General features: G+C 46.3%; 1 protein-coding gene across 1 annotated transcript in view; it reads right to left on the reverse strand.

The window, feature by feature from the left end:
* Positions 1 to 16,188, reverse strand: part of SCN10A (sodium voltage-gated channel alpha subunit 10) — a gene marked incomplete at both ends in the record, with an annotated part of 79,119 nt that overhangs the window by 49,427 nt on the left and 13,504 nt on the right. The window contains 8 exon segments of the mRNA XM_081105580.1: positions 1,634 to 1,804; positions 2,509 to 2,706; positions 2,854 to 2,995; positions 6,728 to 6,786; positions 6,788 to 6,791; positions 7,220 to 7,415; positions 9,579 to 9,670; positions 10,308 to 10,436. Of these exon segments, the coding sequence (XP_080961706.1) occupies positions 1,634 to 1,804; positions 2,509 to 2,706; positions 2,854 to 2,995; positions 6,728 to 6,786; positions 6,788 to 6,791; positions 7,220 to 7,415; positions 9,579 to 9,670; positions 10,308 to 10,436 (991 nt within the window).

The raw sequence follows: 16,188 nt of genomic DNA on the forward strand, positions 1-16,188 counted from the left end.
CAGGTAGCATTAAAGAATTACCCAAATGGCATCTTCCTGTCTTTGCTTGTACATGTTATTCTTTGTGCCTGGAAAATATACCTGCCAAATCCTCCCAGGCCTCAGTTACTGGAGGACCCCCGACTCACTATTTACTTTTCATTTTAATGATTCTCTCCTCCAGCGAAGCCTTTCCTGATACAGCCCAATCCTGTAAGAGTTGTGTTTCCTCTTCTATTTCCCAAACACCATTTACTTGCCCCTGATACAGCATTTAACATGTATCTGTTTTTATGCCTGCCACCTCCATCCAAATGGCAGTCCTTGGGAAACAGACCATGTTTTATTAATCTCTTCATACCAAGCACCTAGTATTGTTGAATGAACAAGACATAGTTCCTCTTTTTTTCCCTTTGAAGGTGAGCATAGCTGGAAAGACAACCACATACACCCAACAATTATTGCAAATCCAGGTGCTGAGTTATGGGGAAATTTAAAGCCCAATTCAGAGTATCATTGACATCTCCTTGAAGCTGCAATTCATCCTGATTGTCAAGTCCCTGGTCAAATCCCCCTTGAAACTTCTTCTGAACTGTGTCCTGTGCATGTCAGGTGTTCCTCAAGAGGCAGAGCAAGGAAGGGAAGGACACAAACTCTGATAAATGCTAAAGTGTGGGTGTCTCTGAGGCCAGTGTGCAGGTGATTGTGTCTGTGTTCTTGTTGCACACACAAGTTTGAGGGTTGTACAGATGCTATTCCAAAAAGTAAAATGTCCTTCAGATGAGCACAGGAAAAGAGATTGAGAAGGAAGTGAGAGTCAGAAGGCCCCAAAATAGCCATTTTATCACCTTTCCTATACTAATAGAATGGTTACTATTGTACCACAAAGGGGTTATTATCTTTCAGGCCTGTGGAAAGGCCATATGTGGGGTACACAGGACTTTGAAGGGAGAAGAAGGTGGTGGGAGGAAACTTGGTGAGTATCGTGAATCTTAGAACGGGAGGCAGAGGCTTGCTGTGGGGAAGAATTGCTACAGGATCTGCAGTGAGGTACTCAAGTCATTCCCAGACTGGACACTATCACAGAGATGGGTGCTGGGATCTTCTGTGCCAACAATAGGTAGGCACTTGAGCTGTAGGGGCTGAGGCATGAGGTCAGAAAAAAGCTTGCAAATGATTTCAGCACCACGGACAAGAACCTCCCTCCAGGTTACAGAATTGCAGACAGTGAGTGTCAGAAGGAAGCTGACTCAGGATGATCACAGGTCCACAGACACCTCGAACTTATCATGCCCAATATGGGTTCACCACTTTCCAACACCCTTAGCTTCTTCCTCCAGTGCTCCTGACTTAGAATCACCACCCATCTAATTGCCCAAGCTTGAAACCTGGGAGTCATTTCGAACTCCTCTACTTTTTCCACATTCCACAGTCCCAGTCTTGTTGATTCCATCCCTACCCATCAAAGTCTTTGTAATCCACCATCTTTTCCCACCCATAATGGCCCTGCCCTGGTATAGGCCACAATTTTGGGGTCTGGCTCACTAAAACAGCCTCCCAAGGTCTGTGCCCCAGCTAGCTCCCTGTTGCAAACCGACATATACAACAGCTGCAATGGTGGGTAATCTTTAGAGCACAAACCTGAGCCCCTTACCATCCTGCGTTGGTTGTAAGGCTCAGATTGTGGTGATTTATTGTCATCTGTGGAGCCATCTGACACCTTTGGCTTCATTCTGTGCCTTTTTTCATTGGCTCTTTTGGAGGGTAAAGGTGATCCACTGTGGGAGTGGAGAGAGGCAGTGTCAATCCCCATTGCTGCCAGCACCTGAGGAGAGAGAACAGCAGCTGCAGCCAACAGTATCTGGTTGAGCTTAGCGTACATGTGTCCCCCAGACATGGGGTGTCACAGAGCTGAAGGCATCTGAAACAGAGGAAGTCGGGATGAGGACTTGGGTGGTGGTGGGATTGAGACACGGCAGGAAGACCTACTCTGGGTCACCTCTCTTATTCAAAGGAGACCCTGTTGATGACCTGTCCAGATCCCTTTTACCTGGTCAGGACACTCATCTCCAGCTGCTGGAGTGTTTGCTGCTAATGACTCACAGCTGCAGCGTCCTGCAGAAAGTTTCCTTTGACTGTACATCTGGCTGGGGCAGGTATGAGGGTACAAAAGACGGGCCCTCTTGCTTCAAGTTAGCATGATACAAGCATGCCCCAGAGTTCCCATGGGATCAGGCCAAATGTAGTCTCTAGCTGAGGCTACTTTCTCATTTAATTCTTACCCTACCCTATTCTGCTTCCTTCACTCTCCATCTTCTGAGGGCACCCCTCAATAAATCACTTATCTAACTTCTTCACTCAGGTTCTTCTTCTTCTTCTTAAGAAAACATGATGTAAGCTAGTCCCTGAGGTAAGATGAACCTTCCTAAAGTTCTTGAGATTAAGAGCCTTAACCTAAGGGACTGGTCCAAACCTCTGCCTAAGACTGCACAGCCTTCAGACTTCACAAAGCTTCCACCCCTCACGGACCTCATGCTCCTTCCGGAGCACCTCGAGGGCCTCCTGGAACTTCTTCTCCTTGGCTTCAATTTCATCCATGGTCGCCTTGTTCTGCTCCTCATAGGCCATGGTGACGACAGCCAAAATCAAGTTGACCAGGTAGAAAGATCCCAGGAAGATGACAAGCACGAAAAAGACCATATAGATTTTCCCAGAAGCCCTCAGGGTCTGCAGATTCAAGAGAAAGAAGAGAGACATGTGCCCAGAGTAGCTGGGCCCCTGACATTGTCAGGTTCCTCCAGGAAAAATGTAGCCATGTTGGAGCTGACCCCTTCGCCTTCAACCAAGTCTCTGTGGGGACATGCAGATCGATACCTGCTGGTAGAGGCGTTCCCAGGAATCCTGTGTCATGAGGCGGAACAGTGAGAGGAAAGCCCAAGCGAAGGAATCAAAGCTGGTGTAGTTAAAATCTGGGTTGTCAGATGTTTTCATGCAGAAATAACCTTTAGGGCAGTGGCTGCAGCAAGAGCAGAGAAGGTCATCAATTACACAGCACCCTGTTTATTGGGGGCAAGGCAGCCTGGCGCTGTGGGGAGATTGGAATTCAAGGCCTGAACCTCCTCTTATGAGCCAGATAACCTTGGACACTTAGTCTCTTTAGGTCTCAGTTTGTCTTGCACATTAAATGGGGGATGACAATATTCTCACTTCAGAGTTTCATGCGGAAGGAAGTGGCCCGGCAGACTGCTCAGACATGGCCCTATATGGTGATGAGCTCTTTGCAAGTGCACACCAGGGGTGGGAGAGCTGGTATGAATAACACAGACTTAACACCTGAGCCTGTTGGCATTCCCTGCAGAATTGTCCATTAAAGGAGGACTCACATTAGCCAAGTTTACCAACCAATTATATATAACAATGAAAACATTTTCCACCTACTGAGCACTTTCTCTCTCTCTCTCTCTCTCTCTCTCTCTCTCTCTCTCTCTCTCTCATGCTTTAAAATGCTATAATTTAATTGTATTTATTTAAAAGGAGAACTATAACTGTCAAGTAGCTTATGGAGACTGACCTATAAAGGAATGTCAAATTGAAGATGATTTCTTGGTGAGCATTGGGGTGGGAGTGCTGGACTCCTCTCTGCTTAATAAGAGGGTAAGTTGATGTCGAGAAATATCTCTAAGCTCAGGGCATGTGAGGTTCTGTCATCCACTCTCATGGGTTGGCCTGGTCAAGGAAACAGTAATGCTACATCTGCATTCTGGGTTCTACTACTCTAGGATTCCCTCACCAACACCAGCCTCTGGGGCTCTCTTCATTTCAGACGTCCATGTGAACACTCAAGCCCGGGATCCATACAACTGATTAGAGCCCCAACAACTTGATTATAATCAATCCCAATTCTATCTCCAACCTTGGTTTCCAGATATTGTAGACCCACATTTATAGTCAGCCTCTTGGCTTTCTCCCCCAAGGAGCTAGTGAACCCCCTCCCCTGTAGGTGTGCTAGTGAACTCTGAGGGCAATCATATTTCTATGCCTTCTGTAGAACCCCACTGTAGCTGCTACGCATCAACAGCTAACTGCTCTGAAAATGACACGAGATCATGGTACGAAGCCTCTTGCCTGATGCCTTCAGCATAGTAATGATGACATATAAAATGTAAATTAAAATTCCTGCTGCTTTTAACCTGATGCTACCAGAAGGATGTATGTGAAAGAATGCTGAAAATCATCAAGTATTCCCTAGTATGTGTTTTCCACCTTAACACCCCAGGCTTTTCTGCCACAGGGCCACTGGTCAGTGTGGGCCTCTGCTCAGGTCTCTGCTTATCTGAAGGCCAGCAGAGGTCCCAGGTTTGCTGGTCACGACATCCCCTTCAGGGCTTACTCTGCCCATTGTCCTGAGTTGGCCTCTACTTGCCATCCCAGCTCTATCCTCTCCTCCACTACCTGCCCCGGACCTGCCCAACAGGCGGTCTGGCTTCTATTGGAGCTTAAGGGGGTACCCATGGATGGACCCCAGTGAATGGGCTACTCTGGAGCCATTGCCATGAGAAATGCCATTATCAGACTGGAAAGAGACATTGATGGGGCCCTATTTTAAGTCAAAGGCAAATGAAAGCTGACATCAGAACAATTCTCTCCCTGAGCCAAAGCACCAAATGCCAAGTGCTTTGTGAAGAAAGAGGCCAGCCTTAGCTGGTTTGGCTCAGTGGATAGAGTGTCCGCCTGAGGACTGAAGGGTCCCAGGTTCAATTCCGGTCAAGGGCATGTACCTTGGTTGCAGGCACATCCCCAGTGGCTGGTGTGCAGGAGGCAGCTGATCGATGTTTCTCTCCCATCGATGTTTCTAACTCTCTATCCCTCTCCCTTCCTCTCTGTAAAAAATCAATAAAATATATTTTAAAAAAAGAAAGAGACCAAGAAGCCTATGTTGATCAAATTCTCCTGTTTGCACCCACCCCTCAGCTCTGTCTGAGATTGTTTTCCCAGTGAGCTGATTAAGGCAGAGCTCCGTATAGGTACCACTAGCTCCACTTGGGCAACAGGGAGTAGGGTCATGTGGGCTTTGATCTTCCAGGCCCCCAGCCATGGAGGTGGGAGAGGTGAGCCCATCTGATCTGTTTCCTGCACTCTTTCTGCTCATATCTGCTCCAGTGGTCAAAGAAGGAGTCAAACCTGGGGGTGGGGGGCTCCCTCTTTTCTTTGTCTCACATTCTGTTCTGCCACCTGGAATGGCCTCCATTCAAACTCTTACTCACCCAGGCTGCTCTTCAACTCTCAACTCAACTCCCACCTCCAGGAAACCTTCCCTGGCCTCCTCCCCGGCCTCACACCATCACCTTTCTGTGCTGCCATGGTCCCCGGAGCTTCTAGCACAGCACTGGGTCTCCACAGTGTAGCATCCAGAGCTCACAAACTGGCAGCCTGCAGGCTGAATTTGGCTTGCAGAAATATTTGGGTCCATAATATATAGGCATTTTATGGATTCGGTAGCCAATGTTAACAGTTGGGAGGTTTCACATGAAAATCGTAATTTCCTATTTCTCTTTTAACAGTGGGAAGAGTTGGAAGTAGTGGATCCTCATGGCAACCAAAGGCTGCACTGAGCAGTGGCTGCCCCCTTTACATGGGCGCGAACTCTCATTGCCATGGGTCCCACCCAGCCCGCTCCTCTCATTGGTTGTCATGTGTCTGGTCTCCATAAGATTTGAAATGACAAAGTCTGATGCATGTGCTTCTTCTCTGTTATGTGAGGATAACGAAACCCATGTGATAATTAAATGTGGAGCATTTGGCACAAAACATATTTAATAATATATGAGTCCCCTCCTGGGATAGATTGCTTATAAAAATGGCCACGATTATTCTCCTCCCTGTATCCACACTCCTTTGCAATATGATCTTGCAGCTCCTCCTATCAAAAGGTGGAGTCTATTTCTCTACCTCTTAGATCTGGACTGACCTTTGACTTGCTTTGGTCAATAGAGTGCAGTAGAAGTTACACTGTGCCAGTTCTAAGCCTCAAGAGACACATTCAGTCTTTCTCTCAGAACCCTGACTCTGCCATGAGAATAAGCCCAGGCTAGCCTTGGGGGATGAGAGACCATTTTCTCTCTCATGGAGCAGAGACCAACCACTCCAGCTGAGGCCATCCTAGATCAGTTGGTCTCTAGCTAATCTGCCCCGGAATATGCATGAATGAGTCCAGTCAATGCCAGAAGAACACCACATTGATCTCAGCACAACATGCTGATGTGTAGAATCCTGAGCTAAATAAATGGCTGGTATTTTAAGTCACAAAATCTTGGGGTTGTTTGTTACACAGCAGAAGCTAAGTTATACACGCTCTCCCATAGCCCTGGGGTGGCAGAAGCCATGACTTACTCATTTCCTCATTTTCTTTAGGATCTGTAGCCCAATCTCTGCCCAGAAAATGCTCATGATGCCCGACTGGCATGGCTTAATGGCTGAGCATAGACCTATGAGCCAGGAAGTCATGGTTCGATTCCTGGTCAGTGCATGTGCCTGGGTTGCAGGCTCAATCCCCCATAGGGGGCATGCAGGAGGCAGCCAATCAGTGATTCTCTCTCATCGCTGATGTTTCTATCTCTCTCTCCCTCTCCCTTCCTCTCTGAAATCAATAAAAAATATATTTGGGAAAAACGAGAAAAAGAAAATGCTGATGACAAGAAGGAGAAAGGATTGTTGGGCGCTGGAGCTATGTCATGGGTTGGACACTCACCCTGAATCAGATCCATTGCCGCACAATAAGCGATCAGAAGTGCCTGGCTTATTGATGTAGAAGTCTGCAAAAGAAAGGAAGAAAAAGTGGGAGCTTTACATATGGTTCTGAACCCTACAACTCAAGCCTTGGGGTGAGGGCAGCACCTGAACGTCTCCCGCCCCAGTGAGGTAAGTTTCCTTGGCTATGAGCTCTCAGTGGACATGCAGGACTCTTGGAAGGAAAAAGCCCCATCTGGGAAGAGAAAAGCTGAGCAGTGACTTCAGCTTCAAGACTCTCCCAGCAGAGGCAGAATGACTTGCCCCTGGACGTATACCTCATTTCCTTGTAAAAGGGACATTTGGTAACAGAAATAGGAAATCAAAAAGTAACATGTAACTCTGGAAAAGCATTTGAGCAGAAAAGAGGAATCAAAATATATGTCTATATAGGTACGTAGGGGTCTCACACCCCTTGCCAACCAGACCTTCGTCATTATGGCAGAAATTCCACTCAAGTTTTTCATAAGAGGAGTAATTGGCTGTATCGTTGAGAGCGGTACAATTCTTGACACATTTGTTCTTGAGGTTGCCCTTGAAGAGCTGCAGGCCCACGAGGGCAAAGACACCCAGACAGAAGACGGTGAGGATGGTCACATCCGCCAGCTTCTTCACCGAGTGGATCAGGGCCCCCACGATGACCTTCAGCCCTATGGGAAGATGACAGCAACACTCCCACATGGATAAGGTACCACACACAGCACACACATGTGCCTGGCACACCTGCATCTTAGCCATCCTACCCTCTCACTACGCACAGGTATGAGGCGTTTTACAAACTCTATGGCAGTTCCAACCCTAGCTCCTCATATGAACCTCGTAAAGATCATTGCCCCATTGTAAAGATGAGGCAGCTGATACCAGGCAATGCATTTTTTATCATCTTAAGGCGAATACATTCCTGACAATAGCAATTCAATTTAAAAAAGAATTGTTGAGCCCTAGCTGGTTTGGCTCAGTGGATAGAGCATTGGCCTGTGGACTGAAGGGTCCCAGGTTCAATTCCAGTCATGGGCTTGTACCTTGGTTATAGACTCCTCCCTAGCCCAGGCCCTGGTTGGGGCTCATGCAGGAGGCAACCAATCAATGTGCTTCTCTCACATCCATATTTCTCTCTGTTTTTCTCTCTCTCTTCCACTCTCCCTAAAAATCAATGAAAAAAGATCCTTGGGTGAGGATTAAAACATAAATTAATTAATTAATTAAGTATTTTTAAAAGATATTTATTAAAAAAAAAAAAGAATTCTTGAGTGCTTGCTATATTCCAGGCATTGTGCTAATCATGATAATCATGAGGCACCTAACTTCATTCCGGTCACTCGGCATCTGTATTTCTTTTCTTACCTCAATATCCTGGGAGAAACTTGAGGCTAAGGACACATGAACCCGTGTGTGTGTGTGTGTGTGTGTGTGTGTGTGTGAGAGAGAGAGAGAGAGAGAGAGAGAGAGAGAGAGAGAGAGAGAGAGAGAAGGTTCAAGGACACAGAGTGAGACAGAGAAGAGAGACACAGACACAAAAACACGGAGGCAGTAGACCAAGACCATGAGAGACTGGAAACGGAGAGAATCTGAGAGGGGCTATGCCAGAGCCAAGCTCAGTTGGCAGCAAAAATGAGGCCCCCGCTCATTTAAGGACGGATGGTTGCTGCTCTGCAAACGAAATCGCCTTCTTTGGGAGAGCAGTTCCAAGGGTAGCAGAATGACCTCTGACCAGGAGAGCAGTCTGGGCTCAATCCTTGCCTTGTTATTTTGGTCCACAAATAACCCACTGAGCACTACACTGCCGGTGTCTGGCCCTGGGCTGGGAGCTGGCGTGGGGCGGAGCTGTGTGACAATTGAGGGGAGCTCCATGGCATTCGCCAGCAGGTGGGCACCCATAGTAGTAGCCCCTAACTGAAGCCTTGGGATGGGGACGGGGTGAGGTGGGGTGTGAGGATGTTGGGAAAGACCAGGAAGTCTCCTCTGGGCTCCTGGTGACAACAGAGATCTTGGGGGCCCAATAAGATGAGCTCTGGTGAAATACGTTCATTTCTGAATTCTCTGTAATCAGGGGTTACCTAGTTCTTTTCTCAGTGTGTCTAAAGACAGGGCTGAGGCTCAAGCTTTCAGATCTCTGGAAATGGCTAAGACACTCACCAGAGCCCTGGGCTGCCTCCCCCTTCCTTCCTATTTATCTCCAAGTTTACACCTTTGGGTTAAGGGATAAATGTGAATCTGACTAGACGGAGACTTGCCTGACCTCCACAACAAGAATATAAAACAAGGACTTGACCTTCTTCTTGTCACTTATTCATGGTGAGACCATGCGATGCTGCGGACAGAGCACTGGACGAGAAATCGAGACACTAGGTTTCCAGGTCACACTTTGCCTCCTGCCAGTAATGAGGACTTACGATTGCGTTTTCTACTCTCTGGGCCTCAGTCTCTTTGTATAGTAAGTGGGGCCAAGAGTCCATGCCCTGGAACTTTAAGAGAGAGAGAATGAGAAAGAGGTGCAAGGAGATAGTTTATTGATTTCAGAGAGGAAGGGAGAAGGAGAGAGGGATAGAAACATTAATGATAAAAGAGAATCATTGATTGGCTGCGTTCTGCATTCCCCCTACTGGGGATGGAGCCACCAACCTGGACATGTGCCCTGACTGGGAATCTAACCGTGACCTCCTGGTTCATAGGTCGCTGCTCAACCACTGAGCCACGCCGGCCGGACCCTGCTCCGGAACATTATAGGGCTCTGGTGAAAGTCAAAGGAGGACACTAGGCTGTGGACCCCAGCACGTGCTCCATGAGTAAGTGTGCTGGTTAAAGCCGCTCACCTGGAATCACAGAGACTGTTTTTAAAGCTCTAAGAACTCTGAACGTCCGCAGGCCTGAGATCCCCTGGAGATCTGTCATTGTGCTAATGTACCTATAGGACCAGAAGTCAGTCAGCATCTCTGCAAGGAGGGGGCGCTGGGAAGGCATGCAGCACAGGTAAGGACGACTGGGGGTGACGTGAGCCTAGGAAGGACCCGGAAGAGACAGAGAGTCCAATAGCACTTCTACCTACAGACCAACATGAACATTGATTGACTTGTCGTAATACCTTTCCGAATGGCCCCTCTGAGAAGATGTGCTGTGGGCTGTGGGGGGGGGGGGGGGGGGAGGGTCCCTTGTGCTACACGTATGGATGGGTATTCAAGCACGTGGGCTTGGCCAACCAGCCTTTGCAGACACTGGTTGCTCAGGAAAAGACCTTCTTGTCAGGTGGGTATAAGGCTGAGCCCTGTCGATCTACTTTGACAGGCCAGTTACCAGCTCAGATTTGAGGTCCCTGAGGACATGGGACTAACCCTGGAAAGTGACCCCGAAAGCCACAGTCTGTGGCAACAAACCCCCAGGCCATGCAGTTTCAAATGAGGAAGCTAGATAGCAATGAGGAAAGGCCCCCGAGTGTGAACCTGGGCACATCCACAGCCCTCCCCTCCTCCCACCACACACACACACACACACACACACACACACACACACACACACACGCCACATCAGGGTGGAGAAATACTCACGCCAGGGTGATGACGCTAAAATCCAGCCAGTTCCAAGGATCTCGCAGGTAGGTGAACTCATTTAGACAAAATCCTCCTGCCACGATCTTTATCAAGGCTTCAAAGGTATAAATGACGGTGAAGACATACCTGGGAGGGAGGGTGGGGAGAGCTCAGAGCGAGAGCTGCTGAGGGGGTTCCAAAGGAAACCGTGCGAAGATCCTCCCCAAGGTGGGGAAGGGGAAGAAGAAAAGACGCAGACAGAGAAACTCAGAGGAATGGGCCGATTGTGTGTGGTTAAGACGACCGGCAGTATTTGCTGCTCAGATGGTAGGCGGGGGCAATGGACGCCCCAGGTTTCCAGGTTCCTAGAGGCTCCCTGCCCTGAGGGAAGCTGGAGGCTCCTCTTCTAACCTGTTGATGGCTGAAGAGGTGGAAGAGGGCCGGACCCTGCGATATTTGTCCTCCCCCAACTTTTCTATGACTGTCTTTTCTTCTCACCCAGGCCCAGGCCCAGGGACCCCCGTCTAAGCCGTATAAGGCAGGAAACAGCTGGGTGTCATGGAGCAAAAAGCATCTATGTCCACAAACATTTTCTCATACCTGCTCTTTTGTTCTGTTGGTTGGATTTGAAGGGAGGGGGGTGGTGTTTCTCAAATGTTCAGAATCCCTCCATCACCTACAGTAGTGGTTCTCAAACTCTAGCAAGCATTGGAACCACCTGGAGGGCTCATTCAAACATGGATTTCTGGAGTTGTACCCAACCTCCCCCCCCCCCCCCGCAGCATTCTTAACTAAGTCAGTCTGGGGTAGGGCCCCCCAAATTGTTTTCTTTTAACAAGTTCCTAGCTGATGTGAATATTGCCAACCCAGGGAACTACCCTTTGTAACCACTGACCAAAGGGATCCAGATGCACACCTAAATCTTATAATCTTGATACATTAAATGTTTTACATTATAAAACACTGGTATTAAAAATGGGAAGACTTTTTTGAACGTCCTTTTCTAAAATTCTTCTTAAATGACAGTAAAGGAATTTTTTTAAAAGCATAAACCCACTAGGACAAAGATAGTAGAAGAACGCAACATCATTCTGGAGATGAGAGTGAAGATGGATGTGTGGTAACTGACAGAGCAAACCCAAGAAAGCCGACACCTTAGTTGGAAGTGGGGAGCTCCCAGAAGCAAAGCAATCCACACTGCAGAACTGCTGAGGACTTGGAGATGCTAAGTCCCTGGGGCTTGGAAGGGGGGAGGAGGGGGGCAAGCAGGGGCTGGAACAGTTTGAAAGTCTTTCCAAGAAGCAGCGGAGCTTCTGCGATCCCACTCCACGCCACCCATGCACTGGAAATGGATTAAATGTTCATCCTCGCAAGAGGTGAACACGAGGGAGAGGGTTGCACACCAAGACAGGATGATGAAGGAAAAACGTACACACTGAAAGGCAGACAACCCTCCCAGCCACCTGCTTCCTCCCTGCAGTATGTTCCTAGAAGCCCGGGAGTTAGGTTAATAGCCCAAGAGGCTGCACTTTTTGTATGGACAGCCAGCCAACAGCATCGGGAATTTTAAGGATGCTTCTAATACCAAAGGTTAAAGAAACCAAACAGGAAAGAGGAAAGAAAGAGAGAAAGAAAGAAAGAAAGAAAGAGAGAGAGAGAGAGAGAGAGAGAGGAAGGAAGGAAGGAAGGAAGGAAGAAAGAAAGAAAGGAAGGAAGGAAGGAAGGAAGCAAAGAAGAAAAGAGAAGAAGAAAGAAAGAAAGGCAATGCAGGGAGCAGGGAAAAAAGTTAGGAAAAAACAACCCTGTCATTAATATTTTAGAATTAAGAAATGAGAAGAAACTGGATACATAAAACAAGGACAGAAGGATATAAACAAGAATATTCAAAGCAGCAACAGAACTTTTAAAATAAAAAATGTCATAGGGAAAGTAAAATATTAATGGGAGGGCTGAAGATAAAATTGAGGAAATCCCTCAGAAAGTGGAACAAAATGAAATGGACAAGAGGTGATAAAAAGGATCAAAAGTAGAGAATCAGACCAATAGTTACAATGTCTAAATAATAGGAGGTTTAGAAAGAAATAGACAGGAAAAATCACCAAAGAAATAATTTAAGAAAATTTCACCAAACTGAAGGATCTAAGTATTCAGTTACAAATACCCAAAAATATTGAAAAAAATGAATGAAAGGCTCATATCAAGGCATAGCATCAAAAGATTCAGAGTACTGTCCACGAAGAGAAGCCTCTCTTTCTGAAGGAGTGACAATCACAGGTCACACACCAAGGACTGAGAATCAAAATATCATCCAGTTTTTCAAGCACAGTCTTGGAGGTTATAAGACAATGAAACAAAGCCTTCAACATTTTGAAGAAAATAATTTATAATGCAGAATTTCTTCTCCACCTAAACTGTTAAGGGTAGGATGAAGACAATTAGAGATATGCAAAGTCTCAGGAAATTTACTTCCTATCTACCATTCTAAGAAGGTTACTAGAGGGTGTGCTCCACTCAAACAAGGACGTAATCAATAAAGAGGAAGATGTGGGATGTAGGGGAGAGATAAATGGAATCCAAAAGAGGATGGAGAAAGAAAAAAGAAAAAATCTCTGGAAAAAGGTGTGCATCGGGCCTAGAGAACGTTAAGACTAGATTGAGGCAGGAGATGGAGCATTCCAAGAGTGGTTTCCCCAAGAAAATTTGAAACTGGTGGAAAACCTGCTGTGTTTGAATAAATTGAAACAATAATTAAACCTCTGGGAACAAATTAGTGATAAATAATTCAACCTCTAAAGAGTTTGGCAACAAATTAGTGATAAATTAGCGAACAAATGAAGAAATAAAATCCTTATTAACTCCAGAGAGAGCAAAAACATGCAAAAAGAAAATATAATCAAAACATACTGCACAACCCAGCTGTGACTAGGATTTGCTTAGCAGCACTATTATATAATCACTAGAGGCCCGGTGCATGAAATTCGTATGCAGGTACAGTCCCTACGCCTGGCCTGGGATCAGGGCCATCTTCCCCAACTGCCCACAGTTGGCCCTACCCCCCGCTGCCACCCACCCCCAGTTCCTCATTCGCCATCGGGTGATCATTGCTTGACGGCTGGGGAAGGGACTGAGAGGTGGTCAGTGCGCCTCACAGTGACTGGTCCAGTGGTCATTCTAGTCATTCTGCCATTAGGGTCAATTTGCATATTATCCTTTTATTATATAGGCCTGGTGCATGGGTGGGGGCTGGCTGGCCTGTCCTGAAGGGGGTCCTGGATCAGGGTGGGGGGAGCCCATTGAGGGGTGGGACCACTGGGGCAGGGGTCACGGGGTTTTTAGGCCACCCCGCCCCGATCAGGTTGGGGGTCCCCGCTGAGACGGGGCTGGCCTGGGTGAGGGGCCACTGGTGGTTTGCAGGCTAGCCACACCCCCGATGGTGTGGGGTCCCCGCTGGGGGCAGGGGTGGCCTGGGCAAGGGGCCTGGGCTGTTTGTAGGGTGCCCATGCCCCCAATTGGGGTGGGGGTCCCTGCTGGGGGCGGGGTCAGCCTGAGCAAGGGGCCTGGGGTGGTTTGCAGGCCAGCCAAGCTCCCGGCTTTGTCAGGAAGAACGTCTGAAAGATGTCTGGTCTAATTAGCATATTACCTTTTTATTATTTTTTTTATTTTTATTTTTTTAATATATTTTATTGAGTTTTTACAGAGAGGAAGGGAGAGAGATAGAGAGTCAGAAACATCGATGAGAGAGAAACATCGACCAGCTGCCTCCTGCACACTCCCCACCGGGGATGCGCCCGCAACCAAGGTACATGCCCTTGACCGGAATCGAACCTGGGACCTTTCAGTCCGCAGGCCGACGCTCTATCCACTGAGCCAAACCGGTTTCGGCATATTACCTTTTTATTAATATAGATATGTGCAGCCAGACAATGTACATATTGTCTGATTATCTCACTAAACTTTATGGTGCAACTAATGGGAAGATGAGTGCAAGAGGGAATGAGTCTGTATATGTGGACCTAATTCTTTTTTCCCCATAACAGAAGGCGAATAGATAACATCTAAAATGGAAAAAAATAGTAGTGTGAGTGTATTAGTAGAGATAGGGAGATAGAAGAAGTAAAAATGTTGAGAGGTTTGCCTTCAGAAATATGGAATTAGAGGTGAGAAGATGAGAAAAAAGAAATTGCTGTTTTTGTTAGACTCTTTATAGAGGCGCGACCTTTTAAACCACAAGCCTGTATATCTTTAATAAAAGTAAAAATCAAATTAAAACGTGAATAGCAGTACTGGTTTTTCACATCTGTGAGGGGAGAAATAGTGTTTGAAATCACTCACGAAGAAATCTCTGGTTGGACAGCTGCGTCAGCTTCCATATTTTGTTGGTTTTCCCCTGAACTCCACTCTTTTGTGTTTTCTGCATTAGAAAATCTTAACTTAGAATTATAGGTTGTTGGGAAGCTTTGACAGATAGTTCTGGCTTTTCAGATCAAATGCAGACCCAGAAATTATGGAGAGAATTCCCACTAAATACAACATTCAGTGTTTCATCAGCAGATCAGCGCCCCAGCTCAGCACCCCTGAGAGCTGAGGTGTCAGAGGTCCTAACCTGGAGACATCAGCTGACAGTGACACCCTCTCTCTCTGCTGGCACTTGGCTTGTAAGATATTTCTCCGTGTTCAGTTGCAGCATTTGGATGTGACTTGTAATATGCAAAAGACATAGCAGCCTAAGTGCTTTTTTTCTGCTGAATGAAGAAAATCATCGGATTCTGGGGAAAGAGTCACGATCTCAGCCATGGACCCATTTGCTGACTCTTAACCACTGTTCAGTTTTAAGAAATTCTGAGGTCTGATCATTTAAAAATCCTGATATTTTGGTCCTGAAGTCAAAGATCCATACTATTCAAAATCCTAAAAGCATTGCCGAGACACGGCACGCATGTTCACAGAAATGATAATTTTAAAAAGATTTCATTCCTTATTTTAAAACACTGTAAACCCTTTCATTTCTGGAGGCATGCAATGGACGCCCGTGAATGAGGCGTGTTCCATGAATAAGGCGTGGTCTGCATTTGGCAGCAATAACTTCCAATGGCATGGTGATGCCTCTGCATGCAGCCCTTGTGGCCGGAGCTTCTCCAATACCAACTCAATGTATCTTTTTTTTTCCAATTGTAGTAAAATGTACATAATACAAAATTGACTACTTTGACCTTTTTAAAGTACGGTATACAATTCAGTGACATTAAGTACATTCACAACATGGTGCAATCATCACCACTATCCATCTCTAGCACTTTTTCATCTTCCTAAATTGAAACTCTCTGCTCATGAAACATCAACTCCCCATTCTTCCCTCCCCTACTGCCTGGCAACCTCTGTTCTACTTTCTGTCTCCATAAATTTGCCTATTCTAGGGGCCTCATATAAGTGGAATCATACCATTTTTGTTTTGGGGGTCTGGCTTATTTTACTTAATGTTTTTTAAAGGTTCACTCATGTTGTCGCATGCATCAGAATGACACTCATTTCTAAGGCTAAGAATCCATTGTGTATGGAGGTACCACATTTTGTTCATTCATCCATCTGTTGATGGACATTTGCCTTGTTTTGACCTTTTGGCTATTGTAAATAATGCCATGGGAGCATTCATGTCCAACATAACTTTCAAAGTCTACCTCATAGTTTACAAACTAATCGTTAATTAAACCAGAATTCTCTTTTAAAATCACTCATGTATATGGCAAATATATGCTGACATTGATTTACTCATAGTTTTATTAAACTGTAAAGTGAATTGTCTGGTTGTGTACATACATAATAGTTATTGATCTTAAATGCCAGTCACATTAGGAGAAATCCAATAGTTCTGATAAAGAAACTCTACCAATTGTTTCCTGCT

Source organism: Myotis nattereri (assembly GCF_964212035.1).
Source record: "Myotis nattereri genome assembly, chromosome: 14".
Taxonomy (NCBI): Eukaryota; Metazoa; Chordata; class Mammalia; order Chiroptera; family Vespertilionidae; genus Myotis; species Myotis nattereri.